The 20,415-nt window shown below is 39.0% G+C and overlaps 1 protein-coding gene across 1 annotated transcript in view; it reads left to right on the top strand.

Annotated features, from left to right (window-relative positions):
• Nucleotides 1-1,166: 1,166 nt before the first annotated feature.
• The window catches only part of eif2ak4 (eukaryotic translation initiation factor 2 alpha kinase 4), a 23,842-nt gene continuing 4,593 nt past the window's right edge, over nucleotides 1,167-20,415 (top strand). The window contains exons 1-38 of the mRNA XM_015035655.1: nucleotides 1,167-1,621; nucleotides 1,756-1,871; nucleotides 2,380-2,482; nucleotides 2,552-2,725; nucleotides 3,018-3,098; nucleotides 3,473-3,609; nucleotides 3,683-3,783; nucleotides 3,878-4,035; nucleotides 4,268-4,806; nucleotides 5,760-5,875; nucleotides 6,495-6,649; nucleotides 6,749-7,182; nucleotides 7,297-7,369; nucleotides 7,844-7,936; nucleotides 8,516-8,638; nucleotides 8,716-8,820; nucleotides 8,893-8,956; nucleotides 9,041-9,120; nucleotides 9,230-9,331; nucleotides 9,415-9,465; nucleotides 9,558-9,794; nucleotides 10,345-10,420; nucleotides 10,697-10,818; nucleotides 11,031-11,080; nucleotides 11,629-11,797; nucleotides 12,353-12,469; nucleotides 12,780-12,845; nucleotides 12,948-13,118; nucleotides 13,206-13,340; nucleotides 13,455-13,562; nucleotides 13,891-14,019; nucleotides 16,174-16,260; nucleotides 16,452-16,564; nucleotides 16,656-16,714; nucleotides 16,841-16,938; nucleotides 17,549-17,617; nucleotides 18,597-18,641; nucleotides 19,602-19,717. Coding sequence (XP_014891141.1) covers nucleotides 1,493-1,621; nucleotides 1,756-1,871; nucleotides 2,380-2,482; nucleotides 2,552-2,725; nucleotides 3,018-3,098; nucleotides 3,473-3,609; nucleotides 3,683-3,783; nucleotides 3,878-4,035; nucleotides 4,268-4,806; nucleotides 5,760-5,875; nucleotides 6,495-6,649; nucleotides 6,749-7,182; nucleotides 7,297-7,369; nucleotides 7,844-7,936; nucleotides 8,516-8,638; nucleotides 8,716-8,820; nucleotides 8,893-8,956; nucleotides 9,041-9,120; nucleotides 9,230-9,331; nucleotides 9,415-9,465; nucleotides 9,558-9,794; nucleotides 10,345-10,420; nucleotides 10,697-10,818; nucleotides 11,031-11,080; nucleotides 11,629-11,797; nucleotides 12,353-12,469; nucleotides 12,780-12,845; nucleotides 12,948-13,118; nucleotides 13,206-13,340; nucleotides 13,455-13,562; nucleotides 13,891-14,019; nucleotides 16,174-16,260; nucleotides 16,452-16,564; nucleotides 16,656-16,714; nucleotides 16,841-16,938; nucleotides 17,549-17,617; nucleotides 18,597-18,641; nucleotides 19,602-19,717 — 4,901 coding nt within the window. The 5' untranslated portion in view covers nucleotides 1,167-1,492. The remainder of the gene's footprint in view (nucleotides 1,622-1,755; nucleotides 1,872-2,379; nucleotides 2,483-2,551; nucleotides 2,726-3,017; nucleotides 3,099-3,472; nucleotides 3,610-3,682; nucleotides 3,784-3,877; nucleotides 4,036-4,267; nucleotides 4,807-5,759; nucleotides 5,876-6,494; nucleotides 6,650-6,748; nucleotides 7,183-7,296; nucleotides 7,370-7,843; nucleotides 7,937-8,515; nucleotides 8,639-8,715; nucleotides 8,821-8,892; nucleotides 8,957-9,040; nucleotides 9,121-9,229; nucleotides 9,332-9,414; nucleotides 9,466-9,557; nucleotides 9,795-10,344; nucleotides 10,421-10,696; nucleotides 10,819-11,030; nucleotides 11,081-11,628; nucleotides 11,798-12,352; nucleotides 12,470-12,779; nucleotides 12,846-12,947; nucleotides 13,119-13,205; nucleotides 13,341-13,454; nucleotides 13,563-13,890; nucleotides 14,020-16,173; nucleotides 16,261-16,451; nucleotides 16,565-16,655; nucleotides 16,715-16,840; nucleotides 16,939-17,548; nucleotides 17,618-18,596; nucleotides 18,642-19,601; nucleotides 19,718-20,415) is intronic.

The raw sequence follows: 20,415 nt of genomic DNA, 5'->3' as shown, positions 1-20,415 counted from the left end.
TTTGATGCATTAGCAACAGCGTTGCAAATAACTTGTGGTAAATTTTCTCTATGTAGAAAAAAACAAAAAACAAAAACATTCTTAGTACACTGACACAAAAAATTACTAATGCTACCACTGTACACAGAAAAATGAACTAAAATAAAGGTTAAAAAATACATTGTGCAGTCATAACATAACAGCTGCAAATCTCACATATGCACACTTCAAAAATGCAAATGCCTTAAAATGAGCTGATCCTATTATGTAGCGTTGGGAAACTGGTATCAATACACAAAAGAGCCTATTTAAGTGATATCAAGAGTTTCCAGCAGAGGACAACGAGAGCACCTGAATCAATTAAATGTGCAGCTGCTACAAAAATTATAATCTTCACATTATTGCACTTTTTAAATATGAAGAAGTTAACTTGCTAGAAAATGTAAAAAAAAAAAAAAAAAAGGGAACTTGACATTAATAGAAAGCTGCTCTATTTAATCACTGGGATTGCACAGCATAGCATAGCATAGCATAGCATAGTATAGCATAGAAAGTGCAGCCTTTTATTAGTGCTTCTGTTTCTTTTTTTTTCTGAGCCTGTTCACACCCAGTTGGTCGTGGCAGATGGCTGCTCCCACTGAGCCAGGTTCTGCTCAAGGTTTCTTCCTGTTACAGGGAATTTTCTTTTCCACTGTGGTTACATGCATGCTTGGTATGAGGGACTGCTGCAAAGTCACAGTGTGAGTGATTGTTTATTGTCATCACAGGGGTGAATGTTTTACATCAATGAATTGAAGCAATCTGCAGGTTTTCTAAGACAGAAAACATGTTTTTAACCCGAAGTCTGAAAAATAATAATAACTTGACTGTATTGTTTAATAACTAGGATCAATTGACTTTGTTTTTATATATAAAGTATCTGGAGACAACGTGTTGTGAATTGGTTCTACATGCATAAACTTCATTGAACTTAACTGAATTGAACTGAATGACCTGGATAACAGAGAATTTAAACAAACATGTTTTATCTATTTTGTGCTTTTACCTTTTTCACATCAATTTGTTGAATATCTAAATGAAACTGTTTTGTTTTGATGTGTCCTAATAATAATTTAGTAAAATTACAATAAGTTTGTTTTATTTCATGTATATAAATTGACTCAATGGAAAAATTCTCAGCATCAGAACCAAGTCATCACCGCCCTCTAGAGGTCATTTTTGGAAATGCCACGTGGTGACGTTTCACATGCGACACACATCTCGCAACAGGCATGCGCGAGTTACAACGTTGTTATGGTCGCTCGTGGATAGTTTCAAACTGCAGATTACAGAGCAACGCAACTTAATTTCAATACTTTGTGCGTGTTAAGCTCTAAGGTTTGAGCTTACAGGGTATCGGAGAGCTGGAGGGCTTGCGGAGGGCATCTCGGTAGCGGGAGAGCTTCCTCTTTCTGACGCCTGGAAGTGAGAGAGAGGACTGGGGGGACTGCCATGTAGTTGTAGAGGCAGAAGAATGAGTAGTCAGCACACTCCTTCAGATGGGACAGACGACTACACAGTACAGCAGGAACATGAACTAGAAGCACTTGCTTCCATCTTTGGAGATGATTTCGAGGATTTGCGAAACCAGGATCCTTGGAAGGTATACCTGCATTAATTGTAGCTCACAGTGAGAACGATAATGAGTAAAACTTGAGATTAAACTTCTTTTAGGTTCAGTAGCCAACAGCACAATGCCTAATTTCAACTGTAAGTCAAATTTGACTTGATTTTCAGGTTAAAAGGCCTCCAGAGATGCACCTCTGCCTGCGGCCCAGTGGGCTGAATAATGGGCAGGAGTGTTACGTGACCGTGGACCTGCTGGTGAAATGCCCTCCCACTTACCCGGACGCGTGAGTACAGACCTGGGCTGCTTTTCAACCCTTTGCTACAAGATGTTCATCAGTTTTGTGAAAACTACCTAAAAATGTGCAATTCTGAGTGTGAATAAGTATGGCATTTTGAAATGAGAACCCTCAGTGTGTGGGACATGACAGTAACAGAAGCAGTTCTAGTGCTTTTAATGATGAAAGTTCAGATATTGTTAGGCTAAAATGAAACCAGTAAACAAAAGCACAGTTATTGGAAACCATTTTTATCTTTACACATATTAGCAAAAACTTCAGAGAAGATTTTTTATTTTTAACTGGATATTTTAATCCACCTCCAGTATTAAAGCAAGTTATCTAGATTTTATCTTCATGGACTTGCATCATCGAGCAGAATGAGAACAGAAACAGAGATATCTTAAAGAGCAGTGAGCATCCCATGTGCCTGCTTGTGATTAACCTCAAAGAATTGCAAAGATCCATTGTAGAGGTTGCATCATTAAACGATAAAAATATCATGGGACACCAACAGGCCTCCAGTGCTGGAGCTGAAGAATGCCAAAGGTCTTTCAAATGAGAACCTCCAGAACCTCCAGAGTGAACTAACCAGGCTGGCAGCGGCGCGATGCGGGGAGGTGAGGATAAACCACACAGTTACAGATGGTACGCTAATTTCTGGTCATTAACTTGTCTCACTCTGCCAGGTGATGATTTACGAGCTAGCAGACTACATCCAAGGCTTCCTGAGTGAGCACAACAAGCCTCCGCCGCGGTCCTTTCATGAAGAGATGTTGAAGAACCAGAGGAGGCAGGAGGAGAAAAGGGCCCTGGAGGAGAAACGGAGGATGGACCAGCAGCGCAAGCAGGAAGAGGAAACGGTGAGGAGACATTCTTATGTTATTGCTGTTATGCAAGGTGTTGCTCTAATGTGATTCGTCTGCCATTTTTTTTGTTTTGGTAAATGGAAAATACTAAGCTTTAAAAATTTGTTTTATTCAGTTCTTTCCTTTTTTACGTTGACTTTTCTGTGCATTTCAATCAAAACCATTAAGCACTTGTCCCCTAAATATGAGCTATAAAATCTGAATCTGGTTTCATATTTAAGATATTGCACTTTATTTACAGCATTTTATATCCATTATATTGAGTGTTTCATATTTATCTTTGTAGAAAAAAGAGATCATGGCTGTAATCCAAAAGAGAGAAGAGGAGAAACGAGAGGAAAAGAAAAGAAAAGAAATGGCCAAACAGGTATTTATCAGTTATTGTCATAGAAACACAGTAAAACATGAAGATCTTGGATCACAAAATCTTATGAAAGACACAAGAACAGCAGCTTTCACATCCTTAAAAAAAAACTGCTTCACTTCATTGTTGCTTGCAAGGCAGACAAAAATACCAGTTAGCTTTTTTAGATATCAAAAATGTGAACAATCACGATATAGAGAGTAAAGGAGCACTATTAATTGATTTTATCAAGCGATGCGTAGCATGTTTGTTAATGTCAGCTTACTATACTTGTTAGTTTACAAAAAGCATGAAAGCAAATTGGTGAGATATTTTCTTCAAAAAAAAATCTAAAAATATTACTCATCATCCCTAATATATATATTTGTAATTTACAGGAGCGACTTGAGAGCATGGAGCAAACTTCGTCTGTGTTGGGGAATCCACCCAGCCCCAGTGGACTAACTACTGAACTGACTGAAGCCAAGAAAGCTGTTATTAACCGTCGTCGCACTACCTCTAATACACGCCACAGGTATACCACCCTCACAAACACTGCCATGTCCTCAACATTACTACAGTAATGCCTGAATTATGTTTGTTTCTAGACGCGACACAGTGAATGAAGACAACCACCGCACACAGGAGCTGCTTCGCTTCAGCAGCAGCGTTTTTGGAGAACTTGCTGTCCACAAAGGGAAAATGTTAGGTGAGACCTGGCAGACTTGGTACAAAGGCCTTTCTGCTATTTTGTAAATATTGCCTGTTAGTCATGAGAGAATCTGAGTGTTTGTTTCTGACAGGTGAGAGCGAGCGACTTGGGCGGAGCGTTTACTGCGGTTTTGAAGCGAACTCTGGAGAATTTTCTGTGATCTACGAGTGGTCTCTGCGCTGGAGCAAGAAGATGGGCAAATTCTTCACCAGCCAGGAGAAAGCAAAACTTGACGGCTGTAAAAAGCAGGCAAGTGGACGGGCAGCTGTTGTTTAGTGTTTGGTGTGTTGTGTTTTAATTTCCTATTTAAGTACTTTGCAATTTTTGTCTTGAAAGGTGAAAATAATCAAGGTAATTTGCATGGATGTCCTGATCAAGACGTTCGGTCTAGGAACCCTGCAAATAGCCTCAGACTGCTGGTCCAACTTGGGTTAGCTTAAAACTTTTAACCGGAAACCCTTTGTTGTTAAATTTCTTTCAGATTCATGCTGCAGAGAATGAGTTTAACTCCCTCCTGCGACTCGATCATCCAAACTTGGTGCATTATACGGCGCTGTGCTCCACTGAAAAGGAGGAATGCATCGTGGTGAACCTGCTGGTGGAGCATGTGCCTGGGATCAACCTAAACCAAAGCCTGACCAGCGGGACCCCAGTTCCTCTGGATAAACTCTGCCATTACACGGCTCAGCTAGTTTCCGCCCTCAACTACCTTCACTCCAACTCTGTGGTCCACAAACAGCTGGGCGCCTCCAGCGTGCTGGTAGACTCTGAGGGGAACATTAGAGTGACAGACTACAGCTTGTCAAAAAGGTTTGCCGATATCTGCAAAGAAGACATTTTTGAACAAGCCCGGGTCCGTTTTTCCGAGGATACAGCATTGCCGACAAAAACCGGGAAGAAGGGGGATGTGTGGAACCTGGGGCTGATGCTGCTGGCTCTGAGTCAGGGTAAAGAGGTGAAGGAGTATCCGGTTACTGTACCAAGCAGCCTGCCTGCTGATTTTCAGGATTTCCTCCATAAGTATGTATGAATTAGCACATCACCACTTTCTTGCACTAGTATTTTACGACAGATCCTTTTGGTACTTTTCTTTTTTTTCTTTTGAATTTGTTTCTTAACAGTTTCAGGATATTAATTATTAATACATTGCATTTCCCAAAAAGTCACCACCTGCATTTTTCATTAGGTTTTAAGAAAGAAAATATTTGGTAACACTTTATTTGAAGGGGGGTGAATAAGACTGTCGTGACACTTTCATAAACATGACATAACACCTGTCATGAACATGAATAAGTCTTCATGAATATTTATGCCTGTTGTCATAAAGCGTCATTCGGTAAATTATGACACTTTTTATACCAAGTTGACATTATTCAAAATGTCTTTGTTATGACAACTTGACATTAATCAATAAATCATTAATGTTTAAACTTTACCTTTAATAACATAAAGGTATCTAATTTTTAAAGTGCAATCAGTAATACTTTTATAACAAATTTATATCAGTAATGATTTCTTGGTTAATGTCAAGTTGTTATAACAGAGACATTTTGAATAATGTCAACTTTGTATTAAAAGTCATAATTTACCGAATGACGCTTTATGACAACAGTCATAAATATTCATGAAGGCTTATTCATGTTCATGACAGGAGTTATGTCATGTTTATGACGGTGTCATGACAGTCTTATTCACCCCCTTTCAAATAAAGTGTTACCAAATATTTTCAAAAATCATTGTGTTGTCTGGCAGATGAAAGGCTATCAATGAAACAATAAGCAATTTATCTCCCCAAACAATGGAATTATTATTTTCTCTATTGTAACAATGGTAGTAGCAAGATAAATATAAACGTTTAATGTGTTTTCACATTGTAGTTAATAAAAAAAATAAAATAAAATAAAGCAGGTTTAGTAGTGTGTGAATAATTTTTTATTATGGTACCTGACAGCCACTGTTTTTATTGGCTTTAGATGCATCTGCCTGAATGATGCTGACCGCTGGATAACTCAGCAGCTTTTGGACCACTCTTTCCTCAAGCCCCCTTCACCTAAAAACCTTCCTCAGTACCAGGACACCTGTCCAGAAGGTGAGTTGACAAAATTGCTCCAAACTGGAGAACATTAAGTTAAGCAAAATTGACTTTTCAGTTGTGATGTTTTAGTTTTATTTTCTGCTTGTCAATTTATTCTGTTGCGTTATTGTCTTTGTACAGCACTTTGGTGCAGTTTTAACCTGTTTTTAAAAGCGCTATATAAATAAACTTTACATTGATTTTGCTAGATTAAGTAAATTTTTAACAAAACATTCTATATAGGCATGGTGCAATAAGAGTTGGTCCACTTTAATGTGGAATGTTTTCTGCTCTGTATGTCTGATTTTGGAGTGTTAGACTGATGGACTGGTTTGGGTTTTGGAAGATTCTCGTGTCACCAGTTTTACAAATTGGGTTTAACTTCCAGCTCTCCAATGGTCATGTGATATGAATCATGACCACAGAATATGAAATGGACCAAATTTAGTTTTATGAGCTCCTTTCTAATAACATTTTGTTCTTTTATGTTGTAACGGTTCGAATTTAGGTTGTTTTTTGAAGAAGTAAATATAAAGTCGTTTTTTACTAAGACATTTCCAAAGCACTTTTGGTGATTGTTGAGCATTTAACATTTGCAAGTAAAGATTTAACATAAAAAACATTTCTTCTCCAGATCTGGCAGTGGACTTTGGGTCAACCGTTGTTCCCCGGAGTCACATTTTCGATGCTCCGTTCAGCTCAGGGATGCAGAGGCAGTTTTCTCGCTACTTTGATGAGTTTGAGGAGCTTCAGCTTCTGGGAAAAGGGGCCTTTGGAGCTGTAATTAAGGTAAACACCTTTTTTTTTTTTTTTTTTCTTCCCTAAATTGAAATTAAAAGATCTTTATCACCACAATTAAAACTCTGTTTAAACTGTTTTTCTGCCTAGGTTCAAAACAAGTTGGATGGTTGTTACTATGCTGTGAAGCGAATCCAGGTCAATCCAGCCAGTAAGCAGTTCAGGCGCATCAAAGGGGAGGTGACGCTACTTTCCCGCCTGAACCATGAGAACATTGTTCGCTATTACAACGCCTGGATCGAGCGGCACGAGTTGCCCTCTATGGGAGTGCTGAGCAGCAGCGACAGCTCGGAGCCTCAGAGCACGCCCGACAAACATCCCCAGGCACGCGACCCGCCGCGGCGCCTCAACGAGCTCGGCCTGCCTGACAACGTGGAGGACCTCGCCCCGCCTCCGGCCGTGTCAAGCTCTGTGGAGTGGTCCACCTCCATCGAGAGGTCCTCCAGTGCCAAGTGCAGCGGGCACCAGTCGAGTGATGAAGATGAAGACGATTATGAGGATGATGTATTTGGTGCATCATTTTTGTAAGTTTTTTTTTTTTTTTTTTTTTCAATTTGCTTTGAATTTTTTGGGACAAAATTTTTACACATTTCAAATTTTTCCTGTCCGTTTTTTGTTGTTGTTTTGTTTCTATTCAGACCGTCAGACAGCGACTCGAGGAGTGACATCATCTTCGACAATGGGGATGACAGCACAGATGACATATCAGAAGTCTGAACATTTTCTACATGTTTATTTATTTATCTTTATTACAGTGTCAGTGTAGTTTATTTAATACTTTAATGAAATTGTGGGTAGTTGATGATTGCAATATTGTGATAGTTATGTAAAAGCCCAACGTGGGTTGAGAGTTCACCATAAGCAGTAGCTGTAAACTTTCGGAACGGTACATCAGCTTTATTCTTTGGAACAATGTCAAACTATGTGGTCCCAATTAAAATAAACGGTAAATTACGTAAACTTATGTAACACTTTTCTATTCATATAGAGCACCTTTAAGGCTTTTACACTTGACATTCACCCAAACACACTCTAAAATGCACACATATTGATGCACTTGGAGTTAAACGCCACAATATTATCACTGCAAGATTTTTGAACTAATAAGCCCCAGTAAATTGTATTCTGTTTTTGCATTGGTAATTTCAGGCTGGAGCTGTAAACATATTGTGTATATATTTACAGGTGGAGCCAAGGAAAAGGCCGACAGCAACCGACACAACTGAGAGCTCAGATTCTGATCGGCATCTTTCTATAGCGCATTACTTGTACATACAGGTAAGGGGCAAGTTTCTGATCTACTTTCCCTACTGAACTCTTTGACTTTTTTTGTGAATGTTTTGTCTTCAAGAAATCAAAACAAGATTGTTTTAAACATAAAAAATCTCTATTTGTTCTCAAATTATAACCATATCTTTAGTCTTAATGCTTGTGTGTGCTCCGGTGGCCAAGCAATGACATTTCATTCCCAATTTCACTAATGTTTCTTTATACAGTGACAATAAAATAAGTCTAAGACTTAATATAATATAGTTTTAGCTTGATTAAAGTTCATTTGAAATTATAACATTTATGTAGTGAAAATAATAATCATACTAAGATTGAATGTTAAGATTGTTCTTTAACTTTGCTCTTTTATATTTTATTTTTTGCGTTTTTATTTTTGTCATTCATTTTTCAGTTTCAGACACTTTGCTGCTTGAATTTTTATGTCTTCATCCTCATAATTGTCATCAGTTGTGTTTCTTTGGCTCTTCAGTTCTGATGATAATCTGATGTAAAGCACCTTGTGCTGGCATTTTAATATTAAGTGCATTATGAATAAATATTGATTGATTCATGGGTTTTTTGTGACAGATGGAATACTGTGAAAAAAGCACTTTAAGAGACACAATAGATCAAAGTCTATACCTGGACAGGAATCGATTATGGAGGCTGTTCAGGGAGATCCTGGATGGTCTTGCTTACATCCATGAGCAGGTTTGGAATCTAAATACACTGTAATGTAAATATTAAATCAATATTTTCAGTCATTTACGATCTTTGATCTCTTTTAGGGCATGATTCATCGGGACTTGAAGCCTGTGAATATCTTCCTGGATTCCCAGGACCATGTAAAAATCGGAGACTTCGGTCTGGCAACAGATCATCCTGCTAATGTGGTATGTTGTGGAGACTAACCGAAAGTGTGTAATATTAGTCATGGTTTGAGCTTTACATTTTCTTTCAAACAGGCAGCAGGTAAATTTGAACTGGAGGACAGCAGCTCAGCTGCGATGCCCAAACCAGACCCTTCAGGTGGAGTTTTGACACACTAAACAAGTCTTTAGTTCTGATAACTATGGAGGTTGAGTCCGATCCCTGACACTTTACTGCCTTTAGGTAACATGACAGGAATGGTTGGAACAGCCCTTTATGTCAGTCCAGAGGTCCAAGGAAACACCAAGGCCACATATAACCAGGTAAGAAACTCAAATTCACTTTTCTGGCCAAAACCAGAATAATTCAGTCATATTTTGTTTCTTACATCTTAATGTTGACTTCAATATTTATTTATTTTTTTTTACACAGAAAGTTGATCTGTTTAGTCTGGGCATCATTCTCTTTGAGATGTCCTACAGGCCGTTTGTGACGGGTGCAGAGCGGATCTCCGTCCTGAGCCAGCTACGGACGGTGCGTCACGAGAAACGATTTGAGCTAAATGCTTTTATCTAAACCTGACTTCTAATTCATTTCTACCTCTTTAAACACTGCAGGAGTCGATTTCCTTCCCAGGAGACTTTCCTGAACACGAACAAGGAACACTGGTGAGAACTGAACCACAAAATGTGATACAATTCTCTGTCCTCCACACTTTGAAGCTGCACTCTAACAGTGTGGTGCCATTCTCCATTGTTAGAGGAAGGTAATAGAGTGGCTGCTGAAGCATGACCCAGCCCTTCGGCCCACCGCCCAGGAGTTACTGAAGAGCGAACTGCTGCCGCCGCCTCAGATGGAGGAGTCAGAGCTTCATGAGGTGTTGCAGCACACCATGGCTAATATCAATGGCAAGGCTTACCGCACCATGGTGGGACAGCTGTTTTCCCAAAACACCACACCAGTCATGGATTATGCTTATGACATGGACATGCACAAGGTACTGTTTTCATCTGTGCTTCATACACTCTGTGTCCTTTAGCTTTTTGGGAAACCTCATTTATGACAGTGTAAGCGTCTGTTGTCATGTGACTCTGTCCAGTTGGCTAACTATGAGATTTATCACCTAACTTGCGAATTCATAAAACTTGGAATATAAAAAGGTTTATTTCAAAACCTTTTTGTGTAAGTGAATTATATTTGAAGAAGTAAATGTTTCTTCAACATTTATTTCTTCATAAATAACTAGCTAAATAACCTAAAAGCGAGTTATTTTTTATCTTTTAAATGTATAAAAGTGTAATTTTTACTTACCCGGTAAGTTAATTAATTTTAAATTTGAACAGAAACCTCAAATATAAAAGCTGGAGCAAATCTTTTTTTTCCCTTCTAGTTCATTTCCCCCTCTATACCTGAAGATGTCACTGCAGACTCATTACTTTCACTGTTCTCCCATTTTTTTTCTCCCTACACTAACAGGCGCACAGGAACTTTTTTTACATGTCGTAATGACTCCTCTAACAGAGGCTGTTTGTTTGCTCTCCCTTCAGGGCAACTTCAACTTCAGCAGCTCCAAATTGCAGCAACATGTGTATGAAAGCATCACCAGAATCTTTAAGAAGCACGGTAAGCTTCTTGTGTGCGTGCTCACATGTGTGCATGTGAACATCAGTCGGTGTTTACTCATCATCCTGAAGTGCTTGCACCCCTTGACCTGCTGTTGGTCTGTTTTGAAGACCCCAACATCTGGTTCAGTGTGAGGCAGCTAAACAATAGGTTCACTGTCAGGGGGCACACATTCTGTGCATGTGTTTGTGTTGCTTTCCATCCTCAAGCTGTGCTCTTTGTGTCTGCTTGCATGGTCTCTTTGAGTGTTATCTCATAGATGTAATGTGTCCTCAGGTGCAGTGCGTCTTCACACGCCATTGCTCCTCCCCAGAAACAGGAAGTTGTGTGATAGCAGCGAGCTGGCCTGCTTTATGGACCACAGTGGAATGCTGGTCACACTGCCCCATGACCTTCGTGTGAGTTCTACAAACATACCACACACACTCATGAATGTGTGGTTCAAATGCAAATGCACACGGTTGGAGGGGAGCGATCAGCAGCAGCTTCAGGAAACCCTGAGGACCAAATGTCGGGTCCACACTGTGATTGATTACAGCTATGTATTCTCTGACTTTACTGTCATTATTACTGCACAAAGTGTCTCAACCCCTTTTTTTTTCCACTTCAGATGGGGTTTGCACGATTTGTGGTCCGCAACAATATAACACAACTGAAGAGGTAAAGTTGGTAATTAGTTTTAAAGCTAAACATGTCTTGATATCTTGATATCCAAAGGGATGTTTTATATAAGAGATGTTATATGTGTATATAATTATATATATATTTATTGTATTTAAGAAAACAAAAGAAACCCTGATCATTTTATCTCACAACTAGATGTGATGATTCAGATATTTTTTTCTGAATCAGTATATTCATCAAAACTGAGAACTCATTTTCAGTCTATATGTTCATCTGTAAGTGCTTCTGTGTTAGTGGACATATGCAGTGTTGCATAATCTTGTTAGATTCAAGATTCTATCAAAGAACCTGCACAACATATTTTCTGTCGTTTTTTTTATGAAGGAAAAATCAGAAATCTTTATTGACCTGAAAAAGCCTAATTGGTGCATTTGTATGTTTAACTGTGTAGGTTAAAAGGTGAAGTATGTTGGTCATTGAAGTTATTGTTAATTTTACTCAAAACCTAATAAAAGTGTGGCTTTTAAAGACTGAATTCTCATCCTGAGTGGCAGCAAAGTCTCTGAGTGTCCGTTTCTGTCCAGGTACTGCATTGAACGTGTGTTCCGACCCAGAAAGCTGGACCGTGCTCACCCGAGGGAGCTTCTGGAGTGCACGTTTGACATCGTCACACCCGTCACCAACAGCCTGCTCCCGGACGCTGAGACCATTTACACTGTCTCTGAAATAGTCCAGGAGTTTCCTGCTCTTCAGGTTATTTCCACATTTACTGCTTGTATTGTTTCCATCCTGTTTTCTCCTCCGGTTTGCTGCTTTCAGATTGAACATTTAGTTTATGCGTCATTCTGTCGTTCTTGTATGTCCTCCTACAAAAATGCCATCAGCTCTGCTTCAGCTTGTGCTTTTTCCTCCTCACTTCCCATTCACATTCCTAACATACCAAAATGTGTGAAAGCATGACTGATTAACATTGTATTTATTGTTTATGTAGTAAATCTACTATGCGTAACTTTGTCCGCTTCCTTCCCTCCCAGTCCATTTCCTGTCTGCATCCATCGCCGCGCTGCGTCAGTCTCCAGTCGCGGCTCTTTTTCCACACCTTATAAACTCAGACATCCTTGTGTCTAGCCTCTATTACATCCCTCATGCATCCTGTTTCTGATCCTCGGCACTGTCCCGGTCTTTGTGTGAAAGCTTTAAAGAATGTTTGCAGCCGGACACAACAGTTATTATTCACTGAGGTGCTCGTTGTGTGAAGATGGACTGTAATTGCAGCTGAGAGGGTTAAAGGTGTGTTTGTGTTTGCAGGAGAGGAACTATAACATCTACTTGAACCACACCAGCTTACTGAAGGCCATCCTGCTCCACAGTGGCGTCCCGGAGGACAAACTGAGCCAGGCGTCCAGCATACTCTGTGATGCTAGGGTTGGTCCCACTTATATTACACACGAGGTTACACGTATGAAACAATATGGTGGAAACTAACTAGAGAGCTGAATCGTCTGTTTAGTATGTTAAATAAATAATGCAATTTGAATACAAAAGCTGCTTCTAATTCTCTAATTTCTATTTTGTTATACAAATAATGACATGTTGTATGTTCATCCTATGATATATTGACTTAATTTCAGATATAGTTAGATTTATTGGTGCTAAAATTCAAAATATTTAAATTAAAATGTGTTTTTGTTCCCTGTAATTATTGTAAAATAACTTTATTACACATTTGCTGCAGAATGAAAAGCTGACCAGAGGTGAGGTTGAGGCAAAGTTCTGCAACTTTTCCCTTTCAACCAACACTGTAAGTGTTCACTTGGTGCCTTCAAATATGTTCAGCTTTGAAGGGACATTTTTCCATATCAAGCACGGACGAGCCAAAACTCTCCTTGTGTTGTGTTTTCAGCTTCAAACACTGTACAAGTACATAGAGCAGAAGGGCAGTCTGCAAGAGCTGGCACCGCTGCTCACATCGCTCACCAAACAGAAGACAGCTGTCACTCAGCTGGCCAAGCAGGGCTTCAAGGATCTGGAGGAGCTCACCATCCTCCTGAAAAGACTGGGTGTTAAACTAAGGGTAATTTTGAGTTTTAAAGCGGAAAAAAAAAAATCATTAGCTTTCTATGTTTTCTTGTTTCTTAATGCAGGTTTTTCTACTTTATAGGTTGTTGTTAACTTAGGTTTGGTGTACAAGGTGCAGCATCACTCTGGAATCATCTTCCAGTTTGTGGCGTTTATCAAGAAACGAAAGCGAACTGCACCAGACATCATAGCTGCTGGAGGTCGCTATGATCACCTGGTAGGTTTTAGAGTCAACCACCAGCATTTCAAATCCAAAATCGTGACACAACACATGAGTCAGTGTTGTTGATGTGTCCCACTTATTTTGTCTTTTTTAAATGTTTCTGTTTAGATCCTGGAAGTCCGAGGACCAGCTTCCACTGCGCCGGTCCCCAACGCAGTGGGGGCCAGAATTGCTCTGGACAAAGTCTATGCTGCCATGGCCAATATGGAGGAGCCAGTGAGAGAGACAGACACACTTATAAACACAGAAATCTGACATTCCTAATTATTGTAATGGAGGAGCAGCAGGCAGAGTTTCATATTTAATGACACCTTTTTGCAGCCGTCGGCTGCCATAGTGCCACTTTTAGAAACGCGTTAATAACTATGATCATTGCACATCATCACTCCCTGGAGTTATTTAAGGGGGCACAGCAATTTATCTCTATTTTATATTCAAAAAGGGAAACTTGGTAATTTCTGTCTTATTTTAACTCCTAATATTTGTCTTCTTTTTTTTGTTTTTGCTGTAATTAGTAATTAATTATATTTGTTCTTTGCTTTAGCCGTTTGTGAGTTCCTGCGATGTCCTGGTGGTCCCAGTGGGACATTCCTCAATGTCCAAAGCCATTAGTGTTGTCCAGAAGCTGTGGAGCTCAGGCGTTTCTGCAGACTTCGCCTACGATGTGTCACAGGTCAGCAGGCTGACTTTATTGTGTATGACAGATATAACAAATAAGCAATAAAATGTAATGAAATTTGTATTGAACAAAAATGCGATTGGAAACTTTCCATCCCAGCAGGCCCACCCCAGCATGTTTCTGAATGTAGTCCCACTAAAAAAATATTTCCTTCTGTAGATTCTCGAGTTTTTTTGTATTGATTGTATGGCCTTTACGAGATTCTAAAATGATTTTAGTAACACCTACTATCATACCATGTATTAATGATAAAACTAAATCGGAAAGGTTGTGAGAAAGAAGAACTGTCTAAAAAGTCTTGATGCATACACAATATGCAAGCTTTCTTTTTTCCCCATGAATGTACAACCACACCAGCTTTTCAGGTGTTTTGTTCTTAGTATTGTTGGTGCTTGCTTATTATGGCCATGTCAAGCAATGTAAGTCTATGATTTGATACTATTGTCAGAAATATGCTTCACTTTACCACCAAATTGCTTAGCAGTTTAGCCAAATACCACATGAGCGTAAAATATTTTTATAGGCAGCCAGACCATTGCAGGATATAATACCCCTGCAATCCTTCTCCCCATATCCTGTCCGTCTCTCTGCTGCACCAATCCAATAAAAGCAAAAATGCTGAGAAAGACACGGAAAAGCAATGCATGTCAAAAAGAACTCTGGTAACGAAAGTACAAGTAATAACACAGAAAATTCCATTAAAGCAAACTCTTATTATATGCTATTCTTTCTGTTTAGGCCTGCGATTTCACCTTGCTGTCTCAAAAAATATTTAATGATTACCAACTAAGCCTTTATATACCCAAACTCAAACCTACATTTGTTTTTTTTGTTTGTTTGTTTGTATTTTTGGTTAAACTTAGTTTGCTGACATGCAACAATCTCTTCCTGCCTACAGAGGGCAACACCTGACTTACTGGAGGAAGTTGCTGCTTTTATCCTCAGCTGTATGTTTATGGTGGCATTTGTCAGAAAATAGGAAAACTCAAATGACACAGAGTTGTTCAGCTAACTGACCGACCCTGCCGGTGTTTTATCAGAACCACTTTTAAGAAAGTGCCCTCGAGTTCTGGTTTGCAATAATTTGACTGAATTTGGAAGTTTATGAAGGTGTTCGTAGTAAGGACCAGGAGTTCTGGTGCCATGCTTCTGTCACAATCTTTGTTTGACAAACAACCTGCCAGCCACCACCCAATACCAGCATTTTAATCCTTCCTCTACGCAGTATAACCTATTGTTGTCTAAACTTTCCATCAGTGCAGTTAATATGTGCTTTAAATGTTCTCATTGTCTTTTGTAGTGGCGCGTCAGTATCCCGAAGCATTTAGGAAAGTCTGACTCTTGCTTAAAACAATTATATTGCCAATTACACTGTTTCTTGTTGATTATGCATGAACCAGAAAAACAAGCTTTTAGGAATACTTTTTTGTAGACTTCTCAGGCATAAATCCCCTCTTGCTAGACCTGTTAATGCCGCTCATGTGGTTGCATATTAACAGAAATAATCCACAGCTTTTATCCATGCTCTGGTGATGGTTTCACTCTTTATTTGCCTAATATGGCAAACCCGCCTCTGTGGTGTCAGCTAAGGCCCTTCAGGCGATAACTTACCTTTGACATAATGCAGTCAGAGAGAGGTTGTGAGAAAAGGCGAAACATAAAAGTTACACCATGACAAGGGAAATAGCTTAGAAAATGAAATCTATCATAAGACCGCTAAAAAACATTCATATAGAAATATCTGCCAACTGAAGAGAAAGTTTGTTTACTGTTTACAGTGTATGCACTCTGTACTTATTTGGGGCTTGTTTTGCATAAATTGCCGCATAGAGCTGACCAGCCTTGGACACATTGTGAAAATCGCTACAGCAGAATTCACATCGTGAGGTTTTGATTCTGCAATTATGTTGCATTTCCTTCTTGAATCAAGATTCTTGCTTTCTTATTCTGTAGTAGTTCTTGTCCTTGGTTTTGAGAGCTGTAAGCTGTCTGAGGGGTGTAGTTCTTAGACGTTCAAGACTCACACAGGCCAGCGTTGTTGAGTACCAACAGTGAAAGCTCTGTCACATTTTATTTTGGACATTTTAAACTGAGATGTTCCTTTTACAGCGAGTAAAAATGTATCTTTTTGTCACTTTGCATGTTCAGTCTCAGGAGACGCTGCTGGAGCACTGCAGACTGGCAGGCATTTCGTGCATGGTACTTGTTTCTGACAAAGATGGAAACTATGTGAAGGTAAATCAACAAAATGCTCTGGATCTTCTTTTGTTGTTTTGTTTTTTCTGACATCTAAGGTGTATTGTGGTTTGAGAATACCACCGTTTGCATGTGTTTTCTGCAGAAAGCATTAGTCTTGAAGATAACTGTGCACGAAATACCTGAATGTTTCTGAATGGCAGTATGTTAGAAGAATTCTGTGTTCCCAGGTGAAATCCTTTGAGAAAGACAGGCAGTCCGAGAAGAGAATTCCAGAGTGGGACTTGGTGGACCACATCATTCAGAAATGCCGGACCAAAATATTTGACGAGAGAAGCATCAGGTAAAGAAATCTGTGTAACGTGCAGCTCAGATTGCTCAATAAGATTTATGAGGTTTTCCATCTCATGAATTCTCTTCTTGTTCCCCTGCAGAGAAATGACTGAGAGCATAAGCCTCCAGAACCCTAAAGGATCACAGCTTAACAACACTGGTACTGAGAAGCCTCAACGGTCTTACAGCACTGTGACACAAACCGCTTTCTGTCTTCATACAGTTGGGCTGTAACTTCGATAAAAGTCCTCTAATAACATGGTAAATGTGGGAAAACTGTTTTCAGGCTCTTTGGAGCAACATGGCAGCAGCACCAACATGAACGTCAATGTCATCAGCCCAGAGAAAGTTTCCGCAAGTGCAAGAAGACGATATGAGGCTCAGGTTATTAATACACAAACAACACCTTCTGTCACTTTATCTACCAAATCAATTTCTGAATGTTTTAACATTTTAGATAAACATATCTAAGATGTCTATTTTAGAGATGCACCAATCAATCTTTTTCTGGCCAATTTCAGATCATTAGTTTTGTACACCTCGAAATTACAATTTTAGCCAATCCTGATTTCTTATTGAAGAATAATAAGAATCAAAGAATTCTTATTGAAGAATAATATCTATCAAAAGCAGACCAACATTTAGGAATGTTGGTCTTTTTTGCATCTCTACAAGTCTAACAAAAAAGTAAAACCCTTATGCAGACGATAACTAAAATGCATTTCATTCATGTTCATAGCTGAAATGCATAGCTGTGACTATGTTTCCCTAATGAAAAGCTGCTTCATAGCTTTTCATTTGGTTGTTTCTGTGAGAGAGCACAATTCTAGTTAAGAAAATATTTCCTGTAGCTCAAAGCCATCCCGGAAGTTTGTTTAGAAAAAGATTCTATGTGGGAAATATTTTTTTTCTAGCTATTTTATTTTCACGGGAAGAACTATTATTTGCTTTTTCTTTTCTATTATGTATGCCCTATTTGTTTCCCTTTCTTCAGATTCAGACCAGATTGCAGAATCTGGGGAGCAATTTGCAGAACAAGAGCAACGACATCGAGGTCCTTGCAGTAAGTCCACCGTTTCTTTAGTCTGTTGTTTTCTCTCCCAGCTTATCTGCTCAATTCATGTGTGAAATCACAGAACAGGGAAAGGGTTTTCGATGGCTAAAACAACAAACATCATTGAGAGTAGCGCCCTTTTATAGTCACGCTTCGATCCCCCGCTGTGGGAGAGATGGCTGCGAATCCATTCCAGTAGCCGCAGAACAATACACACCGCAGAGAAGGCAGCTTGCCTAACTTTGTCGGACGTGGGGGGTTGGGTGTAAATGGCTGCCAAATTGAGTTTATTTACAGTCGTATTGCAGATTAGGGCCCGATATCCATGGATAAACCTTCCCGCTTGCCTTAATTATAATTGAGCTCCGTATTTCAGAAACATGCCTGAGCCTTGTTTGAATCTAAACTGCATCTCTTTGCAGTACTAAACAGGAGCTGGTGAAACATAACAGACTTAATGAGTTTGATGCTGTGAGCAGCTCTGAGTCTCTGTAGCTGCATATTAACAGGGCTCCTCAGCAGTAGAAACTAAAATATATATTATTAGTATTTCAAAATTTTATATTCCGTTTTTTTGTGATGTAAAAGATCAGATAAAGTCATTACGATTAAGTGAACAGACATAGAAACTAAATGTGATGTGTGAAAAACAAAATCATCACCAGTCTTCACCCACCTCTCCATTTATCCATTCTTTGTGGTTACAGCGTGGTCTGAACTTTTATATTTCTACTCTGAGAGCATGTCCAAATGGGTAGAGGACTCTGGAAAAATGCAGAATATGGTTAAACATGTGGGGACCCTGAGCCTAATTGTCCACCTGTCCGTCTGGAATGCAGCAGAATGAATCCATGAGCCATTAGGCCTCTTTGCACAATAACCGTATCGGTCTAAATATGTAATGCATTGTGTTCTGCGGAGTTCGATGTTTACTTAGAGTGTGAGATAAGGCTCTGTTTTGAAACTTCTCTTGTTTTTCACCCTGCAGGTGGACCTGCAGAAGGAAACGCTGATAAACTTCCTGTCTCTGGAGGTGGGTTCCCTACTAGCTTCATCAAAAGCACAGAGCAGTTCATAAAATTCTTGGATCCCAGTGAGGGCTGTGAAGGGAGGGTGGGGAAGGAAAGAACGGCCAGTAAAGGTCCAACATCCCAGACAGGAAAAGGGAATCCCGTCTCCTTCCTTTGCAGTCGTGTCCCATGAGGAGCAAAGCGAGGAAACTCCCTTGCATGTTTCCATGGATGAAAGAAAAAAAAAAAGTCTCATTTGGCAAACATAGGTGACCGGCATGTGCTGCATTTAACAAAACACAACGTTAGGAGGTGTTTATATTCACATTCCAAACTCCTTACTGGGCCTTTTTGCTCATAAAGTTTCAGTTTCCCTTCCACGAAGTCTAATTATAAAGTGAAGAAACACAGAGAAGGTTAGTAAATGCTCCTAAAACAGTGGTCATATAAGCAAAAGCCTGACCCAGTCACTCATACAGACTTTCCTTTTCTGCACGTGTTGAAGGCAACAGGTTGGGTGCACATGGTGTTTGTTGGCGATGGCTGTCTCCATATGGAAAATTAGCTCAAGTCAAACAAAAAAACTCATTCAAATCTTCAAACGTATGATGACGACTTAAAATAAGGAGCATATGATACACCGCACCTTGGAAAAGTCTATTTCTTGAATTTTCCGATAAGCAAGAACCGTTTGTATGTAAACTATCAGGACTTCATTTGATGGAACAATTGGATGTTGTGAAGTGGAAGAAAATCTGAACATTTTTGCATCTCCTCTCTGCCTCCTGCTCCACACCCCTCGAAACTTCCCCCACAAAAAAAACAAAAATCATCCCTCTTATGACTTCAGTTACAGCTTTAATCCTTTTTCTGAGTTTGTTTTTGTTCAGTTTGTGTGTCTGTTCTGGTTGACAATCATTCAGTCTTTATTATTATTCAGATCAGGTGGTTTTCAAGTTTGCTTTCTATGTTTCTGTTTCCAGTTTGACAGTGAAGAACAGTTCAACAGCAGCGTCAAGACTCTGCTGTCCCGTCTCCCAAAGCAGCGCTACCTGAAGTCCATCTGTGATGAGATCCACCATTTTAAGATTGTGAAAAGGTGAGCTGCCAGTTTTAGTCCATAATAGTTTCAAACAGAACTAAAAATGTCCAAAAAGTTGTTTTTTTTGACTCTCTCACTTAGTATTTGTGGATATAGCAATCTCTTGCAAAGAACATTATCCTTTTTGATCTCCCTTTAATTTTCTGAGGAAGAAGAAATCTTCCTTTTTTTTTACCAATCATACCTTCATAATTTTACCTCAATTTCCTTTTTTTTTTTTTTTTAACTAATCAATCATTTTTGTCCAATTTTCAGTGGTACATACAAACTCACTAAAATGTTTCCCCAAATAATCAGTTACATGATTTTTCTGTTTCTCACATGTCATTTCACCCTAAAAAAAAACGCTTTAAGTTCATGCTACTCTTAAGGTTGTTGGACAGGAAGATAAAATAACTCTTCCTTCGTTTAGCTCAGAAATCAATTCAACCAACTTGTTGGTGTTTATGCTCACCAACATAAACATCTTTGTAGCACTGGAATTTCTTGTCAGTAGGAGGATGCTGATTAGCTTATTTTTAATTAAAAAGGTTTTTTAGGCTTTCTAGTACTAGAATTTCATCATATATGCTCTTAAATACATACATAAAAAATTAAAACTTGTTTTTCTAAAAAAAAAAAAAAAAAAAAAAAAAAAAAAAAAAAAAAAAAAAAAAAAAAAGAAAAAAAGGAAAAAATAAATTTAAAAAAAAACA

The sequence above is a fragment of the Poecilia latipinna genome, unplaced genomic scaffold, assembly GCF_001443285.1.
Source record: "Poecilia latipinna isolate Pla-1442-1.1 unplaced genomic scaffold, P_latipinna-1.0 Scaffold343, whole genome shotgun sequence".
NCBI lineage: Eukaryota > Metazoa > Chordata > Actinopteri > Cyprinodontiformes > Poeciliidae > Poecilia > Poecilia latipinna.
This window is presented reverse-complemented; position numbering and strand designations above follow the sequence as displayed.